The sequence below is a fragment of the Lichenostomus cassidix genome, chromosome 2, assembly GCF_008360975.1.
Source record: "Lichenostomus cassidix isolate B80296 chromosome 2, HeHo_3.0, whole genome shotgun sequence".
NCBI lineage: Eukaryota > Metazoa > Chordata > Aves > Passeriformes > Meliphagidae > Lichenostomus > Lichenostomus cassidix.
Genome location: NC_139482.1, coordinates 9,703,325 through 9,724,439, shown reverse-complemented (window position 1 = coordinate 9,724,439; position 21,115 = coordinate 9,703,325). Strand labels below are relative to the sequence as shown.

The 21,115-nt window shown below is 39.9% G+C and overlaps 1 protein-coding gene across 10 annotated transcripts in view; it reads left to right on the top strand.

Moving 5' to 3' along the window:
• DIP2C (DIP2 acetate--CoA ligase C (putative)) overlaps positions 1-21,115 on the top strand; it is a 306,943-nt gene that overhangs the window by 254,661 nt on the left and 31,167 nt on the right. For all 10 annotated transcript variants that reach the window (XM_085050313.1, XM_085050312.1, XM_085050309.1 and 7 more), the window contains 6 exons: positions 1,181-1,302; positions 3,931-4,042; positions 4,130-4,239; positions 6,997-7,127; positions 15,733-15,901; positions 16,837-17,007. In XM_085050313.1, the coding sequence (XP_084906439.1) occupies positions 1,181-1,302; positions 3,931-4,042; positions 4,130-4,239; positions 6,997-7,127; positions 15,733-15,901; positions 16,837-17,007 (815 nt within the window). The remainder of the gene's footprint in view (positions 1-1,180; positions 1,303-3,930; positions 4,043-4,129; positions 4,240-6,996; positions 7,128-15,732; positions 15,902-16,836; positions 17,008-21,115) is intronic.

Here is a 21,115-nt window from a genome sequence, read left to right as displayed (position 1 = left end):
TAATAAGTAGCAAATTATTAAGAAGTACAAAATTATAATTACAATTTTCTCTATAGATCCTTAATCTAGACGTCTCTCTGTGGCTTGGATTTTCATCTTTTGGCATCAGGGCTTTTAAGCTGGTGTTAACTGGTAACATATTTGACATTTGCTTGAAATTATTTCTGATCAAGTGCTACTCCTTTGTCTTTAAGATTTCTTGTGTGCTGGTGAAATAAAGAGTCTGATTTAAGGTCTGTAATGTGATATTTGGTTTGTGAGGACTGCAAGACACTGGTTATATCTTTATAGTTTACAGGAGCAGTTTCGCAGTGGTTAATATCGGAAAACATTTTCCACAAAAGAAGTCTAGTATTTTAAATCTGAGTGTTTGTTTTCTATATTTCACTTCCCATGTATGACACATTTTTTTGAAGGAACAATAATCTACCAGTACTGCAGATCCTTTTCCACTGTAAGAATAAACCAGCCCCCACTGTCATCTTATCAGAGCCCATGTACAGCACCAGGGAGGTGTCAGACAGCAATACTCAAAGGATCTTTTTACTATTGTCTGTTCAGCCTCCTTAGGTAGCCTGAAGGGTGCTGTCCATTGTCCATTACCTGCAATCATTATTTAAATAGGACAGCACCTGATTTTATGTTAGAAGCAGGATTTCAAAATCATTACTCCCTTTTGTACCATAAAATTTCAGGTAGATAAGTCAAAGCTGCCTATGTGAGGTTAAAATTGGCAAGAGAATGATAGTACTTTATGGAACCTCCAGATGTTCTTTCTGCAGCTGATGGAACCAAGCATCATCCTACCTCGGCCTTTTGCTGGGACATCTCTCTTCTTATACACCCTATAAATGTAAATTTAGGAAGATAATCAATCTGTAGAAATCAGTCTTTTTAAGAGGTTACTTCCTGAACATCAAAGTGGAGTTCTCCTGAATGCTGATATCTGCTGCAGTTCTGTGTCACCTGTGGGTTTTTCATGCTCAGAACAGTACGACTGAGAGGAATCGGCAAAGCTGAACGAATTCTGACAAGGGGCTGAAAAAGAAGTCTGCTAAAGGGCTTAGTCACTCATTTAACCTTCTGGGTTCAGTTCCAAGTAATATTTCTGCTGATGTGAGTGTCTGTGATGAAACGGTGTGATTTTCAGGGGAGGCTCTGTGCTTTGTTCTCCACGCAGGGATAGACCTGATTGCGGCGTTTTACGGCTGCCTGTATGCCGGCTGTGTGCCAATAACAGTGAGACCTCCACACCCCCAGAACATTGCCACCACGCTGCCCACGGTGAAGATGATTGTGGAGGTGAGCACATGCCTCAGGCTGCACGGGCAGATGGGATAGGATGGGTTTGTGGGGTCTTTAGGAGCAGTGACTGAGTGAGTGGTGGTTGGGTTGAAGGGTTGTGTTCCTCCCCAGGACTCGGGACTTCGGTGTGTTGTAAAATCAGCCTGCTGACTTGAGCTGTCACATTTTGCCCCAGTTACCTGAATCCTTTCAGGATATATGTTTAAAGTGCTTGTTTATATTTAGCTATATGCCAAGAGTGGTAGGATTCCTCACAGGCTGACTACTAAATAAACCTCGGTGGGAAGTTTAGCCTCACCTCTGAACATCCAATTGTTCTGCATTTAAAACAATTTCAGAGTTCTGTTGGGAAGATGTTGGTTGGTATTTTGTTTCCCCCAGGAAAGTGTTACTCAGACTTTTTCATTCAGTGCTTTCTTTCAGTATTTTGGCTATATCTAACAATTTTTAGCCTTTGTTGCACGTATATAACTGCAATGTGCTTGTTACTGAGGGAAATAAAATGGTTGAAATTAGACAACCTTTTACATCTGGCAGTTTCTAATTTATTGATTGGAATTCTAAAGAAAAAACTTTAAACAAATGCTAATTAATTTTGATATTTTCAATTAACAAGTAGTAGAGATCGCTGTAATTTTGGGCATTCCTTATGGCATCAGATGCCACGAAGTATCAGAAGAGGTATAAGAATTGTCCTGTTATTTTCAGAATTCTCATTATTTAATATTTTCGCACTTCATGTTCTTAAAGATCAGTTCTTAACATATAGAAGTGAAGTAAAATGTGTTTATTTCTTTTTCCTTTGATGTTTAATAGCTAAAGTACATGTTTGATTTCATGATAAAAAACTGACAGATCTAAGCTGGCTTGTAATCATTGTCCCTTCAATAGACTAAATAAAGTGTTGACATTTATTAGATATATTAATGACAGTTTGACTTATTACCCTCCCAGCTCTGTTTTACACAAGAATTTCCTTCAATTTTGAGATTAATAGTCTTGTAGAAATTAAAATATTGCGGCTGTTCTTTCATTGCCAATGCAGTCACACAAATTTCCTGATGTGATGGGGTCAGTGCCTGCTCTAAAATGTTTTATGACTACACAACACCTTTTGAAGTTGGTAAGAATGATTTCTGAGTAAAATTTGGCCTACATAATTATGTTTTTGTGATGAGCTGGTAGTTGTAAAATATTCCTGAACTGAGCCCCATCTTGAGCAGTTGCTAACCTGTAGCTAAGCTGTGTTCTTTCTCCTTCCCACCATCCCTGTGTGTTTACCTCTGATGTGCAATTCTCCAGGCACAGATATTCTGTATTTTAATGAACCTTCTGATTTTCTAGATTATGTAATTCCTGACAGGGCTGGTAGCCATCAACTCTTGAAATTCCTTTTGTTTTATGGCTTAGTGTCCCAAAACAAGATTTTCATAGATTAAAATTAGTGATATAAGAATTAATTTGCCTTGCCATGACAGTGAAAATTATTGGATGGGGGGGGGTGCTGCAGTGGCTTTGTTTTTATTAATTTTTATCTTGAAATATTTAAACTGTCTATACGGGGAAGTAATGGGATTAGAGGAAGTAAGTGCAGTTTGGTTCAGTGATGCTTGCTCCAAATTTCCAAATTTCTGGTGTTCTATTAAGTTGACTCCCATGAGATTATTGTCGACAGAAGCTGATCTCTTCTACTCAGTGGTCACATTTAGTGTACATATGATTACTGATTTAGTTAGGTTAAACACTGGAAATTTAGTGTGCAATGAAATGTTTCAAATTCCTTAAAGAAAGCAAGTACTCTTAGCAGCATTTGCACAGATTTTCAAAGTTTGGGGAAAAGAAGATGGTTGCCTTTTCAGTTCTTCCTCTATTTTTTTTCTCTTCAGTGATTTCAATGTTCATATTCATGTTTGTATTAATAATTCCTTAACTATATTAATTTTTATTATCAGTAAGAAATATTCTTGTAGTTGCTACCTATTAACATTTAAAAATAGCAAATTCAAAAGGAAAATATCTTCAGCACGGATCATCTAAAATTCGGTGCAGATGGTATTTGCAGTTAGCTCACCATTTCATTTCTTGGTGCCACTTGCACAATTTCTGTTCTAGAGCTACTTTTGCCAATATCAGAAGAGTTCCCAATCGTTTATCACTAGCACAGGAACTGGAAATACATGACTACTATAAAATTGACTTAAGATAGTAAAATTATTCATATAAAATGTCAGACTAGGTTTTGGTTTATCTGAAAATATTGTTTATCAACCAAGATACATTATCATCACATAGGAAATGTTTTGGACACACTCTTCTCTACTGGCACTTTGGGGTGAGAGCTGATACAATGTGTTGGAAAGGTCATGTTCTCATTATTAAGGTGCCTTTTATTTCATTACAATGCTCTTCTCAAAGTGCAATTTTCGTGTAATTTGCAAAACTCACATGACTGTGTCTGCTTCATGAACTGCATTTTTGGAGCATCTTACCACCCACTGATCAGAAAACATAAAGTTGATATACCTGCGTCCTGTTCTGGCAGAAAATAAGTTACAGTCTTTCCCATTTTCATGGGAGAGTTAACTGGCATCCCATCACGTTTTTATTTATTTATTGAATTTCTAGGTGAGCCGCTCTGCCTGCTTAATGACGACGCAATTAATATGTAAATTGTTACGGTCGCGAGAGGCAGCGGCAGCAGTGGATATCAGGACATGGCCCCCAGTCCTAGATACAGGTGAGTGCTGGGCTTGGGGACCTCTGTCTCTTTTATCCCTGTGTTTGCCAGTGACATACACACATTTTCTGTCTCTGTCCCCACCAGACGATTTGCCAAAGAAGCGACCTGCACAGATCTACAAACCTTCTAACCCTGAAACGCTTGCTTACCTTGACTTCAGTGTCTCCACCACTGGCATGCTGGCAGGGGTAAAGGTAGGGAGTTCTTGTTAAAGCTGCCCTTCTTGCTGTCCTGCCTGGCTGAAGGGTGGTGTCTCTTAATTTGTGACTCCTCATGATTTTTGGTACTAGAAATTGAAGTGCTTCCTCCCTTGCAGCCATTGTTTGATTCCACTGATATTAAATTAGTTCTTCTCCACTTGCTATGGGACTGTGTATGGTGAGTTTAGCACCTCTCCTCCTCCTCAGACTAAAAATTTCATTCCAGTACTCCTGTGCATAAACCACTAGTCTGTCTGTAAGCATTTTTCAACTTAGGCATCTGTTATTTCTGTTTTATTGAGGAAATGAAACTGTCATCCTTTTCCTGCTTGTTCCAGTGCCCATTCATTGCTCCCTCATTGCAACTCAGCTAATGGCCTTTGGTTTTCAACATTCTTTCCTTCATCCCTTTCCCTTCAAGGGACCTGAAAATTTCTCTGGTATATTCACCTAGTACAGTACTAGAGTGAGCAACAAAAATTCATTGATGGATTTGTTTGATTAGCTCAGACATCTTGAGCTTTTGAAATCTATTGTGGCATTTTCTCCAACCCTCTAGCCACAATTCATCAAATCTCTTTTTCTTGTCTGCTAATTTGTGTATCATCCCACTATTGGTTTCACCAAGATACGGTAAAATCACTCTGTTACTCTTACCTGTTACTTCCTTACTCCTATTTGTTGTATATCTGAGGATTATGCTTATTTTAGCAATCTGCTGATGGATCATACTCAGAGCCTGTGTTGAATTCCTCATACTCTTTGGTATCATCCATCTATTTGCAGAAAATATCAGCATACTTTATAAACAAAGAAAACATCATTCTCCCAGTTTTCAGATGAAGAATTGAAAGCACAGAGCTGGTGAAGTGACCAGCTTGAGGTTGACTGATGGTTAAATGGTTGACCTGGCTGATGGTCACGTATTGGACATCCCTGCAACATTCATTCCATTTGACTTTGGATAGTTACAATGCCTACAGACATGGAATAGTCATTGGGTTCTTCAGTAGCCAACAGAGAGAAGTGGGAACTTTTAGGGTGTAATTTATCTGACTTATCTAAAACATCTATTTTTTAAAGGAGTGACTGTCACATAAGTCTTCATTTCTTCTAGAGGAAGCCTCCAATGATTGTTTCAGATGCAGTCATCTGTATTAAATCTGGTCTGAATTGCACTTTATCAGACTTGCAGAATGACTACTAACTATGCAAAGTGAGTATTTGGGAAACTTCAAAGATAGTCAAAGGCAGGACAAGTCGATGAGCATTTCTTAGTATGGCTAGAGGGAAACACAGATAAATCTATCAAGGAATTCTTGATTAGCTTCTAATATCTGGGTCACAAAGCCTGCAGGTCACTGACTCAGCAGGTTTATGTAAACAGTTACCATCAACTACATCATCACTAGTGATTAATTAATTATAAAAGGATCAAAAGAGGCCACAAGGCTTATCTTCATAATGCAGTGGTACGAAATTAGAAGAAATGGATAAGTAACTTCTGTGGCTCCTGAAAAGTAGATAAATGTTTTGTATTCACTTTGAAAGTAGTAGATTCCACTTGAGTTTACTCTCAATGTTTTCAATATCTTGCATGCAGTATGGTGTAAAAATTCACAGAATAGCAGAAGTTCTGTATCAATAAAGTTCAGTTTACTTCTGTGTGGAAAAGTGGTCTTGATTCAGCTGGAGTAGAATTAATCTGCAGACTGCTGATGATCACAGTACAGACACCCATTCTGAACTGGTCCTTTTGCATTCCTTGGAACACATCCAGCCTCAGTTATGGCTGTCGTTGGAATGGAGAAAAAGTCACTTCTGTAGCTTTATTCGTCTGTTTACTTTAAGATCAAATAAATTTTACCTTCCAAGTCCCCTTTTTCCTCCATTGACTCTCAGCAAGCAATACATAAGACAACCAGGTCCCTATGTGGCAGAGATCAAAGGTTTGGTAACATAAATCCTATCCAGACTGTATTTCTAACACTGGTGTCTTTCTTGTTACTAATAGAGGGGACAAAGTTTAAAAGACACTCTCCTGTTTCCATTGTCATTAGAACTTGTAAGTCAGGATGGGTGAGTGAGGAAAGCATCCTAACACTAGGAAAAAAGTCAAAAGAATTTCCTTTGGATCAGTTTCTTTATTTCTACTTCCTGCTGATTTTATCTTTGAGAGATTTCTTACCAAGATTTTAAGAGCCTGTTTCTCTGCTAGGAGCTGGATAACATGAAGATATTTTTCACAAACTTTACTATGTTTATTGGGGATTTTTATCGGTGAATGATTAGGTCCTTAGTCCTGTTTTGCTGGCAAAATCCCTTTCAATTAAAAAAGTTCATTGGCATTTTTCATTTATTTTATTAAGAAATACGTACTTTAAAATATGTTACTGATGATCAACAAAGCATTTTATTCAGTCATTCATTCCTTTATTCTCCCAGAAAGTGCAGCATGTTATCGTTAGCTTTGCATAGAGCTTGGACCACATCTTTAAACCACTCACAGCTTTCTTCCTAAATCACTTCAAACTTACCATTCATTCTGCCTCCTCTCCCCTTTCACAATTATTTGGATGCCCTCTTGAAGGGAAATTATGTTTTCTAAGATATAAATTACCTGCGTGCTTACACTGAGCACAAAGTCAATATTTATTTGCTGTTTTTATCCCATAATTGATGCAAGCACTTGGGACTGAGCCTTCCAATGGCATAGTTGATCATTTTAATTGCTTTGCTGTTGTCTTTCAGATGTCTCATGCAGCCACTAGTGCCTTTTGTCGTTCTATTAAGCTGCAGTGTGAGCTTTATCCCTCCCGGGAAGTCGCGATCTGCTTGGACCCCTACTGTGGACTTGGGTTTGTCCTCTGGTGCCTCTGCAGGTGAGGCTTCTACTCAGCCTTTTCTGAAACGTGGTTTTCATGGTGCTGTACCACCACAGAATGGATGGTGTGCATGATGAAAGCATGGGGAGAGCACACAGTGCCTCTGGGACTGCCACAGGCAGCTGGAATTGCTGGGAGCTATATGGAAAATGCTGTGTGGAAGATGTGGTTTGTCTGAGCAGGATATGGCCGTAGGTGTTTAGCCTTAGAAGTACAGAGCAGCAGCACTGCCGCTCTTTGACCTCCTGCTGCTTTACCACTGTCTCTGCAGAGTCTGGCTTGTTTTATTTGATGAAAGCAGCGCTTTACCAATATTACCTTAAGGAGGTGATTTCCTCATGTCCTCTTTTTCATTCTCTAATCTGAAAGCAGGTGTAGATGTCAGGGGACTTCGTCATTTGTGGGACTTTCAGGATGTGATTTTTGCAGACACGGAAATGTGTTTTCTTGCAGCTACCTTTATGGCAGTAGCGAAATTATCAGAAAACAAAACATTTCTAGTGAAATGCGAATCAGCTTTTTTTGGTTAATAAATCTGGAAATATAACAATTCTGTCAATCTCTATACTCCAGGGAAATTACAGTTCAGCATGGAAAGCACGTTTATTGATTTTTTTTTTAAGTTAGCTGGTTTGATGCAAAGGGAAAGAACTTGGGGAGTGTTAATGGAGCCCATTTTGATGGAGGCAGCTCAGAGTCACAGCAGTCTGACAGTCTGACATCTTTGCTCTCTCCACAGAAAGTTCTTTGGTGCTAGCAGTACTGCTATTTTTAGTTACTAAAATGAAGATAATCCACAGCATTAAAAATACTTTGGATAAACTTTGTAGCAATTTACTAAATACCTGAAGGAAGTATTATTTGATAACAACCACAACAATTTCTTTTCAGCAATTATTGTTTATTTAAAAGTAGCCTATTGGCATGGTTTATTGCCCTTTTAAAATATTTATTGTTACATATTAAACAGGCTAAAGATTAACAGTATTATCTTATTCACTCTTGATCAGTTTCTCTTGATTTAATATATACTTTCCTAATACTATTTCAGATTTTACATAGGGATTAGAGTTGCCTTTTGTTTTGAAAAACTTCTGGGTTTTCAGCATTTTATTTACCCAAGATAAAAGTAAAACTATTGAGGCTGGGGAAAAAAAACAACTTCAGGAATTCTGAGATTTTAATTAAATCACTCTGTTTGAAGTTTAATTTTTTAAGTGTTGATTTGTTAAAGTCAGTTGACTATTTCTAATATAGAATTAAGTGTTCCGGGCCAGGGAAGGGCTGTGCAGCACCATGGGAGGGTTCAGCTAAGGAATGTATCATTGTATAGGATAATTCTGGAACACAGAGCATCCAAGAATAATTTCTGTGTAACATCATGACAGAGCTATAAAACACAGATAAATGTTGACCTGTCCAAAACCCAAGTAATTTGTGGTGCCCAAGACTCTCCTGAATACAAAATTTTTTTTTCTTCCAGAACCATTTTTCCAACAAACACACATTTGCTGCCCTTAGGTCCTTCTCAATACTGATAGTATTCAGCCTTTCAGAAGGAGAAGATTGTTTATGACTGGCAAGTGAATTAAGGCAGCAAACCTCTGGGATAAAGCAATCAGAGTCTGTGCTCATTTGCAGCTTATAGAAGGAATAGAAAATTTTATATACCATTTTCAAAGAAGAGAAAGGAAACAAGGGAGTTGAAGGAGCTGAGATCAGACCAGCAACACTCTAGTCTTATGAACCATCACATCAATCTCTTCTTTGCCACTGATCCCCTGTTCCTATTAAATCAGAAAAACTTCAGGCTGCTGGAATTCCAATTGTCATTTGGATAAAGCTGGCATCAGATACAGCCTCATTAATTCCACTTACAAACCTAATTTCCATTTCATTACTATTTTAGAAATGAGTATTATTGAATGTGATAGAAAAAATATGTCCTGGAGTTTATAAGACTCTTATTCCTCATAACTTAAAATTTTGTGACTTTGCTTTTTACCCTCTGAGGTTTAGCATAACTGGATCCTGCCCAACATTTCAACCCAGATTTCTAACTCAGACAATTCTACTCTAAACTTACGACTGTCTGTCACCACTTCCATTAACTAAATTAATATTTCTAATGGCATATGGAAATGAAGTTAGATCTTCAATTTTTTATAAGTTAGGGGCTTTTGAGAGTTAAACAGGAACTCTTTGTTTTAGGAGCCCAGCAGGAAGCAAGAGCCACCTCCTGTGCTGGGTGCACTTAAAAGTACATTTAAATTCCTTTATTAACTAGACCAAAGGAGGCATTGACTAAGGAATTGAAAGAAAAACTAACCTTTTATCCCCGTTGTAGGTGCTTAGACGTTGTGCTGGCCTGCTCCACTGCGGTGCCCCAGAATGCCCCATTCTGTGAGCTCAAAGCTGCTTAGGAAAGCTGCTGGAGCATGGAGCCAGCCTTTGGTAAGTTTGGAATATATTGCATAGTTTTGCAAAGTTTTTATTTTTTTTAAATTTATTATTTTATGGCCTAAAGGTTATAAAATAATAAAGAAAAGAAACCTTGCAAAGCAGAGCAATACATTAAAAAGAACTGTTCCATCTAAACTGGCTGCATGCTCCAGCAGGGTTTCCTTGGAACCTTTGTCATTGAACAGCAAGTCCTGGGTGTGGCAGCAGACGTCAGCCCCATGTGAGTTCACAACCCCCTGACTTCCTAATGTTAACGGGTTCTTTCTCATGATTTAATAAAAGAATACATTATCTTTGTGTTTTTCTCTTTCATAATCTCATTTATGCATTCTGAGAAAGTGATCCTAGTATTCTGACTTGCATTGCATTTCTTTTAAAAATTCATTCTTTAAAAGGAAAAAAAAGTTCTTAAATGTAAAAAAAAAAAAAGTATTCTAAATCACATTGTTCAGAAATGCTTCCTGAAATTAAGATGTCCCTGTCTTAATGCTGCTCACTGTGGGGCAGAATAGAGCATTCTGCAGTTCATTAGTGAGGAGTCACTTAATTGATAGTTGCTGAGTAATGCAATAGAATAAGAATTTTCCCTCTACTTTAACCCAGCTAAGCCAATGCAATTTGCAATTCTACTTTTACTGCTGGAAGACAGAATTGTCCTTGCTCGAATTAAAATTAAGTACATGAATAATTTTAAATAAATTTTATATATATTCTCAGAAACTGAGACTGTAGTAGTGTAAGTCAGTGAGACTCAGACTGGACCAGAGGGGCTGCATTTTCTGGTCCACAGTGGCCATGCAGTAAATAACACAATTGCTATGAAATGGTCCAGGGAAGGCTTCCCAGGGAAGGTGCTTTCTCCTATCCTGCTCCTGCTGCCTCTGTTCCGTAGCATGAAGCCAAAATCCACAGTGGTGCTGCCAGGTGGCTTCTGCTGCAAAAGACTGCAAGGTTTCTTAGTAACCAGACAGGTGGAACTGTGCAGTAAGCAGGAAATTGCAACACTAACAGGAGAACTGCATTTTAGAAAAGTTTATTGTGTTAGGAATCACTAATTATTGTTGGGTTTTTTATGCTAACTTGAAGGTAGCTGGCAGGCATGAACATTTCACCCAATTTTCAGCCCATGTGCAGCAAATTAAAGGCAAGACTGCATAAAGAAGCCTAAATGCCACATCAGAACAGGATAACTCTGACATGGGAAGTGAGGGATATGAATATAAACATCTGTCATGTATTTTGAAAGTGCCTAACTGGCACAGGAGGAATGTGAAGGTGTGTAGTCTGCCCACACACTGCTGTGTGCCAGTTTCCTGGAGAGTCTGTAGCCAGTGGCAGTTTGTGGGAGAGGAAATTTGATTTTTTTCCACATTACAATCATACTGTTAAACCTGCCTCGAGTCTGGAAGGTTCAAGGGCAGTTGAGTCACCTTGATACGTGAGTTCTGAGATGAGCTGACAGACTTACCAGCTCTGGAGACTTGCCCATACATGGGGGAGTAAGTGGGGCAGGAGAGGTGGGGATAAGGAACCAGAATGCTGCTCAAGGCTGAGCAATGGCCTTTTGCTCTCTCTGGTACTGGTAGGTTATCTGCTTACCATGTGCAGTCAGACTCTTAGAGCACTGTGTGCCGTCATCTCTGGGCTCTGCAGGTGGTGTGAGATCCTTTACTTGTCCTCCTAAAGTCCCTTTTTTCTGTACATGGAGGGTCTCCAGAACTAAAAATTTAATTTTGGCCCAAGTTCTTTGAAGCCTAAGTGAGATATATGCCCAAACATCATCTTCTACAGCCTGTAGTCTCTTTCCTACAAACTCTGGTCCAGGTGATCATGAAGACTTTTGCTCTACCAAATCCCAGTTCCCATAGCTGTCCCTCATCACCAAATGCCAAATGTCTCTAGAAATGCAGAAACCAAATGCATATGCTTAAGGATTCAGCAGCACCCACCTGCCTCCTCCAGGTAAGTGGCAAAGCAGCTCATGTCACCTGAGAAGGACACAGGAGTTAGGGCAGTGATGGGTCAGGAATCTGCCAGAATGCAATTGCAAATTGCACTTGCCATTGTCAGCGTTTATTGACCTGCTGAATCTTTTGGAACAAGAATAAAACCTCAACCTTTACAGCTAATCTGCCTCAGCACAATATGGGATAAAGCTCCAATTCAGTGGAACATTTAAGTGCCAAGAGGTCCTTCCAGGAATCTCCACATGCTGCCAAACAGCCTGCTGGCAGTGGAGCCAGTGTTGTGATCAGATGGTGCTGTCGTACCAAAATGATCCTGGTGTTTTTGCCTGGAGTATTCCTGTCCTTGGGCAGCCCTTGCTTAGTGCAGGCAGACAAGGCTCTTCACTTACTGCCAAAATCCAAGGTTTTGTCCGCCACATGAATACTTTTTTCCCCCTGGCTTGCTCTGCAGTCCCCTAAAGGAGGACAGCATTTCTAGAAGGGGATCTCCCACCTCAGCCACCCCTGCATTTCACTCTGCATCTGCAACCCAAGAGTCATTGTGACAAGGTGATGCAGGGATGCTCTGCACTGTGTCTGCTCCTGTTGTTCAGACTTGCATCAGGAGGTGGAGGCTTTTGTGACACAGATTTCTGCAGCAATGGGAGAAACAACCTTAATACACTTCCTTCCCAGTATTTATATAGCTTGTCTTGCAGCTAGTCCATTGTATCATAGGTTGTTGCAATCTCAGAAAGGGGAATTTAGGTCCAACAGTTTATATTTAAACTCCCAAGTTTTCCTAATATCCCATTGATCCCCCTGCAGCTAGAGTTCACCATTATTTTGTTGGTTTCTGTATGAGACTAGCAAAGCTGACAGCTTAACCCTCTTAACTATCATGTTTCAAGTTGAGGTGGAACTGTCTCACCTTATTCAGTGCCTCACTTTCAGGGTTAACTCTACCAAAGCTAGAATTCCATACCTCCATGAACATATCAAACTTCTCTACCATACCTAGAATTACATGGAGGCAGCATTGACAGAACTTTCCATAGGTTTGGAACCATATCAAGCTTTTTGCAGCATCTCCAAAGCAGCCTTGCACAAGTGCAGTTTGTTCAACCATGTGGTCCTCTGTGTGGTGTTTGGCATTCATGCTAAGCAAACACTCTCTAACATCTCAGCATGATTTGAAACCACCAGAATGGTAGAAATGTTTCAACCAGCTGTACAAGAGTATTTTCCCCTCAGCTTCTCTCCACCAAAACACGGGTGATAGACAGCTTCCCAGTGGAATATAAATCTGTGAATTTTCAAGGGTGTGTGGCTTTCAGGAACATTCTGTGGCTTGGACTGAAACACAAATTCTGCTCAATGTTTGAGATTGATTCAGGGAGCTGAGCCACTTATGGCCAACGTCGTGGTGACCAGGTGCTGCAGAAACCACTTCAGCTGTGGAGCTGGCACATCCACCCCACAATTATACCTTTGTAGTTCTTCTTGCAGCTCCACCAACTGCTTGAGCAAATCAGAGGATATGCATGGGTTATTAAACCACAGCTCAGCAGGCAAAGCCTGTGTTGGGCATGAAGTTGCCAGGCATGGTATCAGCTGGCTGTAAGTTTGTGTAGTGCAGACAAGACCAGCACACACGAGGCTCTCCACCACAGAAAGTTTCCTTCCTGCTGGATATTTCCTTCTGCTGTGCAGCTTGATCCTGAACTCCACTGTATTTTTGAGGCATTAGAAAACTCAGAAAATATGCTAGCAACATCTTAATTTGTTTCAATTTAACTGGAGTAATTTTTTTAATCTAAGCCTGATCATGAGAGGATTTGTTTCCCTCAGTCTGACGAAGGTGGGTTGTTTCAGATCCAAATCCCCATGCTTTGCCGCAGGATATTGGTGGGAGCAAAACCAGGTATCTTTCTTGTCCGTAAGTTTATCAAGAGAGGTAGACAGTTCACCTCTACACATTAGAGTTGCTCAGGAGGAAAACATTTGTCTTTGGTGTAAATTCCACTAGTTTGAATTAATTTCCCAGTAAAATACACTTGGAATAAATTTTCTGTTTTCTACCAAAGCTATGCAGCTTTCTTCCCCCTTATCACTGTGGAGTTTGTGGGAACACATTTCAGTACAGGCACAAAGGTTGGTGTTTTGATTTGATTTTGATTTTGTTATGTCTGCCCAGTTGAATAAGTGATGCTTAAGGGATCTTAATGTGGTTGTGAGTAATGATTCTCACTCATTTGACACCCTGGCATCTTGTTTGTTATTGTGCAGATCATGTTTTTCACCTGATACTGGTTGTATCAACTAGAGAAGTTCAGGGACAGTGGGAAGGGTTTGAGGATGAATCTCTGTACATCATATTTGTATAGATTGTAGCCCATCCCAGGTTTTTACTTTAGTGGTTACAGCTTCCTGTTGTAAGAATTATGTATTTACCAGACAGTTTGCACACCTTGATTGACCGTGGGGCCCTAAGATTAAAGGAGCTTAAAGGTCTTTTGGAATAATTTCCCTGAAAAACTTCATAGAATTGGCTAAGGAAGAAAGAGTGAAGTAATATTTATAGTAAAAACTGGTACTACTCCCTGGCTGGTTTGATCTTTCACCTGAGCTCGGGGCATTCCCCTTTCAGGGCAATGTTGCCAAGATCTCTTTTCACATGTTTATGCAGCACATGCTCAAGGTTCAGTGATGCTTTATTCTGATTCCATAAAAGTGTAATGGTTGGTTTGACCGCCCTGTGCTGTGGCAGAGTGTCAGCCCCACCCCAGAGCACATTGCTCCATGGTAAGCCTCTGGTCATCAATCACCCAGAGTGGCATAAATGGGGACAGGCAGTCAAAGATGAAATTTCTCCTCTGTGATAAATGAAATCATTTGAACTGTAGTTCATACATATTCCATGACATCCTCAGGCTCATACTCCAGCAGAGACCTAAACAATTTGGATTATTAATTGCTATTGTGGTTGCACTTATACACCTTTTCTGCCTTTATTGTACCAAGTAAAGCCATCCTGGTCACACAAACCCTGTTCTACATGGCACAGCTTGTGAAATCACTCTCATCTGGGTTTGGGGGTGTGGGGACAGTCACCCACCAAGGAGGGAGCCTGTGTGAGTGTGTGCAGTCCATCCACAAGAATTGCAAAGGTGTCCTGATGTCCAGTGTTACAGAGATGCTCGTGTTCCTGAAAATAAAGTTCCATTTCATGTCTTACCTCAGACACTTGGATTTGAAAACATCAACTTTACCAAGCTGGCATTTCAAGTGTTCAAGTCACAAATGAAATTCTTTTGTGCATCATAAATCTCAGGGGCTTTTATGGTCCTTTTTCAGAACTTTTATGATTTGGAGGCTTTACGTTGTCACCATTCCGATTTGAAATATCTACAGATCACAAATTGAGATGTGAGGGGACTGTAAAATTGATGGTAAATCTGCCTGTGTGAGATGAGTGAACAACATAGAACCCATGGGAAATAAGTCATCAAATTGGGAATATTTTTCCCTTGAGAAGAATCTTAGGTACCAGAGAAATTAGCTCTGACATAATTGTTTTCCTCAGGGACCCTGATAAGTGTATTTTCACAATATCTATGCTCACTGGGTATCCAGTATACAAGAGATGCAGTATATTTGAGTTTCAAAAGTTCATAAAACTTCTAAACAGAAGAAAATTAAGGCCACAAGGGCTGTTAAATTTGGGCCAAATTTACTCCCCTGAAAATTATTGCAAACCTCTTGCTTGCTTTAGCAGTGGACAGGTTATTTCCATATTGAGCAATAAAGTACTCCTAGTCAAGGTCTCTTAAAATGGCAATTACTCAATCCAAAGTATTTGTCAGCAACGCTTAATTTTTCTTAATATTATTATACTGCTTATTCACACCATTAATAACTGAGCTATTTTGCTCTCTTTGGTACAGTTCTAACAGCAAACTCCACTGGAATTTTGGGTAAATTAGCAGTTTAGGAGCACATTCTGTCTGCAGTCCTCATGATTCATCACAGGCTCTGGAAGTATAGCAAAAAAACAGGGCTAAACATCATGTTAAACTTGTGGAGCTGTGGAGCACTGTGAGGCTTTACATGGTTCATCCAGCACTGTGATCAACTGCATTTTCTGTGGGCTCTGGTGTTTAGTGTGTGTTAATGAACCTTGTGTCTTGCAGCGTTTATTCAGGACACCAGTCTATTCTGATTCCTCCCTCAGAACTGGAGACCAACCCTGCCCTGTGGCTTCTTGCCGTGAGTCAGTACAAAGTGAGGGACACTTTTTGCTCCTATTCAGTCATGGAGCTCTGTACTAAGGGACTCGGTTCGCAAACAGAGTCGCTGAAGGTGAGTGATTTTTCCGTCCTGCAACACCCTGCCTGCTGCCTGCACAGTGGGCTGTGGGAGCCTTGAGCACTGCTGAATGTCTGCTGCAAGGAGAAAATCATCAGAGGGCACAGGCAGCTCCCACAGAAGCCACGTTACTCCTTGCCAAAGGCTGTGTATCAATAGCAGTCATTCTCCTTCAGATCATGGGGCTGTTAAACATCAAGGAAAGGCTTTTATTTACCTAAGCTTTCTGATCTGTGTTGGAGCTTGTGTTGATAGGCAAGTGTTGGAAAACAGAGGTGTAAATGTCCAAGAGGCTCAAGGAGCATTACACTGTATAGTGTGTTTTATGAATACCCTGGTTACATGAAGTACTGTTTGGTTTTGGCCCAAGTGGTTAAATAATCACATGCTTAAAAGTACTGTTTTAACTAGATTGTCCTCACTGTATGGAGAGGGGGTATATCTTTCATTTTCCCCCCAGAATTAAAAGCCAGGTAGCCAGTTAAATATATGAAATCATCTGCAATTTCCAGTGTGCTACTGAAATAAATTGAATCTTGAGATACTGATATTTATGATGTCTCCAGCCTTTACCATCCTCGCTTAATAATTTCCTAATCAGTTTTTCCAAGTCTAGACATTGCTTCCTGTTTGCTGTTATTCACTGTCATCTGAATTAATTTTGGGAAATAGCATTCCCTCCCTTCAGAATTAGCATGCCCATCATTTCCTATGTGGTAATGTTGAGATGAGAAGCAAGTATGTGCTTCTTCAGCTATTAGACTGTCATCTGGCCATCTGGCTCCAGGAAAAATGGAAACTACTGATAGCTTAGCCTCTGTTCTGCTATTCCTCTTGAATCATATTACCTGCATAATACACTTAAGAACTTCTGTTTTGCATTAAATCTGCCCATTTGTGGCCTTTGTTACATTTTGACTTCTTTTCAGGCAAGGGGACTGGACCTGTCGCGTGTACGGACATGTGTAGTGGTGGCTGAAGAACGACCTCGGATAGCTCTTACTCAGTCATTCTCAAAGTTATTTAAAGACCTTGGTCTCCATCCACGGGCTGTCAGCACATCACTTGGCTGTAGAGTTAACCTGGCAATATGTTTGCAGGTAAGATTTTTCACTCCTTAAGCTCAAAGTCATTTCAAGGAAATGGTTTTCAGTAAGGAGCGTTCATTGTGTTTCCTTTGGCTGTTTGGTTGTAGACATACTAAGAAAATGCATGTGGTACTTAATGTTCTTGCATACACAGGTAGTAAATTTCTGTTACTTTGTCAACTATTCATGCCTCTCATGTTGCAATCATAGCATTTATTCTGCCCATGAATACAGTAATTCAGAAATGCACCTGACAGTGACAGAATGTGTACTCAGTACTCCAAAGCCAGGATGTAACATGTCATGTAAACTACAGTTTCCAAGTGTTTAACTTCAGTGTGTTACAAAATGGATTCCTTCTGTTTGTAAAATACTTTCAACCATTACTTGTTTAACAAGTAGATGTTTTCTGCGCACAGTTTATTGCTTACAAAGGAAAATTATTTTGCTATAACTCTTCTATCCTGCTTTTATCCTCTAATCAGAAAAATATTCCCAAGGATAATACAGGATGTAACATGCATTCTACAGGTATCTTTATTGAGTCATGATTTTAATGACTGATGGAGCACTGTAGCTATCTGGTCTGAATTTCTGAATAGAGTCTGGTTTTTCAACCAGTGGTAGCTGCACCAAGAAAATACTCCTAGGCTGATCTAGGGTATATTATTTGTCTTTGAGTACTTCATGTGGTGAAAGTTAACTTGCCTCTTTTTAAGGTGTTCCATTTTTAATTAGTTTTGCTTTATTTCTAGTTTAAATTTATCTGGCATTAGATCCAGCCATTTTTTGTTTTATTACATTTTTTGAATCTAGAATAAGAATCTCATTTCTGTCATGCATCTAATACACATCTTAATTTTGATAAGTAGATAAAGAATCTTGACACATGCTTTCCTCATCTGTGTCTCATTTTGATTACTCTTGATCTCTTTCTGTCCTTACAAATCTTGTTTGAGTTTAACCTGTTTTTCCTGTAATAATACCATTGGTGTCCTACTCAGGTGTAATATGTTTTCTAATTTAATAACCTTTTAAACACTGAAAGAATCATCTTGTGCATTGGCAGCTGCTCTGGCAGGGAAGCTCCATATCCATGTGGTCATCTACCATGTCTCTAACCTCTTCAAAGTCACTGTCTCCTCAGCAGGACTTGCCTGTACTCTGTGTGGTTCATCCCACATTTCAAATCTGGCAGTTTCCCCTGGTTTACACAAAGGATTTCTCATGCAGGTAATGATGGTACCTGCTTCAGTGGGAAAGTCAGAACAGATCTTCCAGTGGCACTGCAAATAAGAATCTGCTCTTCCTTTTCTGATTGTAAATTGAAATATTTTTTTGTTTTATCAAAAAACCTGACAAATTCAGCTTATGGGTTCAGCACAGACCAGTATGTCTGTGCCTGCTTTAGCCTCTTGCTCTTTTCAGTGTTGCCAGGATATGAATACAGGGAGGTGTGGCACACCTCCAGCACTGCTTGCTTTCTCTCTGACTGCAGCAGAGCATCCCTACAGACCAGGGTGTCTGTAATTATTACTATCAACCTTATAACAAGGCAGAGCTGAGCAGGGTTAAAAGTCATTCTGTGGCCTAGAGGCAGAGTTGTTTGTTTTGCCATTCTGTAATTGCTACCATAAATATTCTCCAGGAATAAAAAACTTTCAGAAAGGAGGGGAACGAGGGAAGTGATGACATGCCTTCACTGCAAACAGGTCAGGATGGGGCCTGTCAGCTCTCCCCTGCAGCTGTGGTGGAGCTCCTTCTGAAAGACAACTCGACTACTCTGGCTTCTGGTCCATGGAGGGACCAGACATGAAGGATGCTGTAGATTCAAGGGGAAAATAGCTGCAGAAGTTTGCTTGCCAGTAATGAAAATCTCCATTTTAGATGTGCACCGATCTCTGGACATAAGTCCTTAATTCAGGACAAATAATAAAATCAGGGGATGACACTAAGCAGCAGCAAGCCAGGTGCAATGCCAAAACATGGCCTGTTGGAAGTAACACTGTGCTTGGTCTGCCTGGGATTTCATGTTTTCCACAGCAGCCTGTGTGGAGCTGTATTTCTGCTTGTGGCTGAGCAGTGTTGGGAGCACACCAATGGCTTGGCTCTTGCTGAACACTCCTGCACAGCATCAGGGCTGAACCCATTTCTCTCTGTGCCCCATGCACCACCACCCCACTGCCCTCCAGCAAGCAGGCTGGAGCAGAAAGAAGCTGGGAAGGGGCACAGCCAGGAAAGCTGTCCTAAGCTGACCTGGGGTATCCCACACCACATAATGTCATGCTCAGCATTAAAGAAAAACAGTGGTTGGTCTTCCAAAGTAGCTATTGCTCAGAGACTGGCTGGGCATGGTTCTGCTTGAGGGGGGTGATGAGTGATTGCTTTTGCATCTCTTGGGTTTTCTATTTACTCATTAAACTCTGGGTTTTCCCACTTTTGCTCTACCTGTGCTTTCCCTGTCCCACAGGGAGGCAGGTGGGTATTGAGCAGCTGACTGGGTCAACCCATTGCAAATATGCAGGAAAACTGTCTACACTCAGAGAAACTGGAAGTCCTAATCATCATGGAGTTAGGCTGGATTATGGCTTGGCTATGTATATCTGCCTTTTGGTTTTGTTAACTCCTGAGCTGAAGATTGCTTCTTAGATGGTTCTTTACAGAAATTGGTGAAAGAGTTGTTGAATCAAACTGTAAAAGTGGCTAAATCTCTGAAGGATTATTATTATTAATGATAGTGCCTATGGGTTTGGGAACAGCACAGAATGAGAGCCATGAGTGAGATGGTTAAACAGCATGGCTGATTGTATAGCTTAGAGTCAGGCTTTGTTGATGTGGCATTTCAGTGCATAGGACAAACTAAAAGCCAAATACTGTCAAAAGAGTGCTGTGGATGGAATGGAGAAAAGCCATTTCAGGACAGGCTATATGTAGGAACATTATCCTCCCAAGTGGAATTGTTTTTGAAGCATTTGAGCTGAGGCTTGTTTGGCAAGCTTTAGAGGTGTTTGAAAAATTACTAAAGATTTTACTTAGAAGCATCACCACAAAACATGTCATTTTGGTAGAGAATGTAAAGATAGAGGCTTGCGTGTTTTGAAGCATCTGGCAGTAGACATTGCCAGGGACTGGATACTGAATTAGATTGAATGCTCTTTCCAAACTGTCTGGAAGTTTATGGCTAGTGGTATTCCAGAATAGCTTGTGGGCTCTTCTGTTTTCTCAGCTGAGGAACAAAATAGATTTTAATACCTGGTCAACAATATTCATGCAATTAGTATTGTCTCCAGTTATGTTCCAGAAATGGGTTATGATTTCTGGGTTCTTCAGACTGCATGAAGGTACTTCTCAAGATATTTGAGTCAATAGCATCTGCCTTTGCTTTTTTTCTTCCAAGTTATGTCATCTATGAGATCAGCATGTGGTTCCTGGAACACCATCTTCCACAGGGATAACAGTGATCCAGGCTGTTCTGCAGTGTTTCTAAAATATGTATCTACTAATCACCTTACTAAATAGATCTCAATATTTGGCTGTTGACCCTTACCATCAAAAAAAGCCTTTCCAGGTTTCTTCCCTATGGGCTACCTCTAACACAACTTAGATATTATCTTTGATACCTTCTTCATTTCCAATTTTGTGGACAAAACCAAGACTCAGATGTTTCAAGGGAAAGGTATTCTGATTTTTCCAGAAAGCTTTTACAGTTCACCTCTGCAAAAAGAAGAGGAGGAGAGTGTGTATGCACATATGTGTGTATGTCTGTGTATTTCTCTGTGTGTGCATAGCAGAATGTAACATTTTATTGAAGATTACCTTGAAAAGGAAATCACTGTGATAATCCTTTTGGTACAAAAGAGTCTTAGTCTACCAAATTATCTTAATTTCTGGATTGTGATCACTGACAGACTAATGCATTGTCATTTGTATTCATTTCCTTTCAAATTGAGAGCAAATTTAGTATGTTTCCTTTGATGTAGTCATTTTGGACTAGATTTTTAGAGATGTACTTTTGAAAAAAATAATTCCCTCCATCTTTAGGCACTTAAAAACTATTAATATCTGACCTTTTATGGCTGTATAGTCACAGATAATGGTCCAGGGATTAGTGAGATGAAAA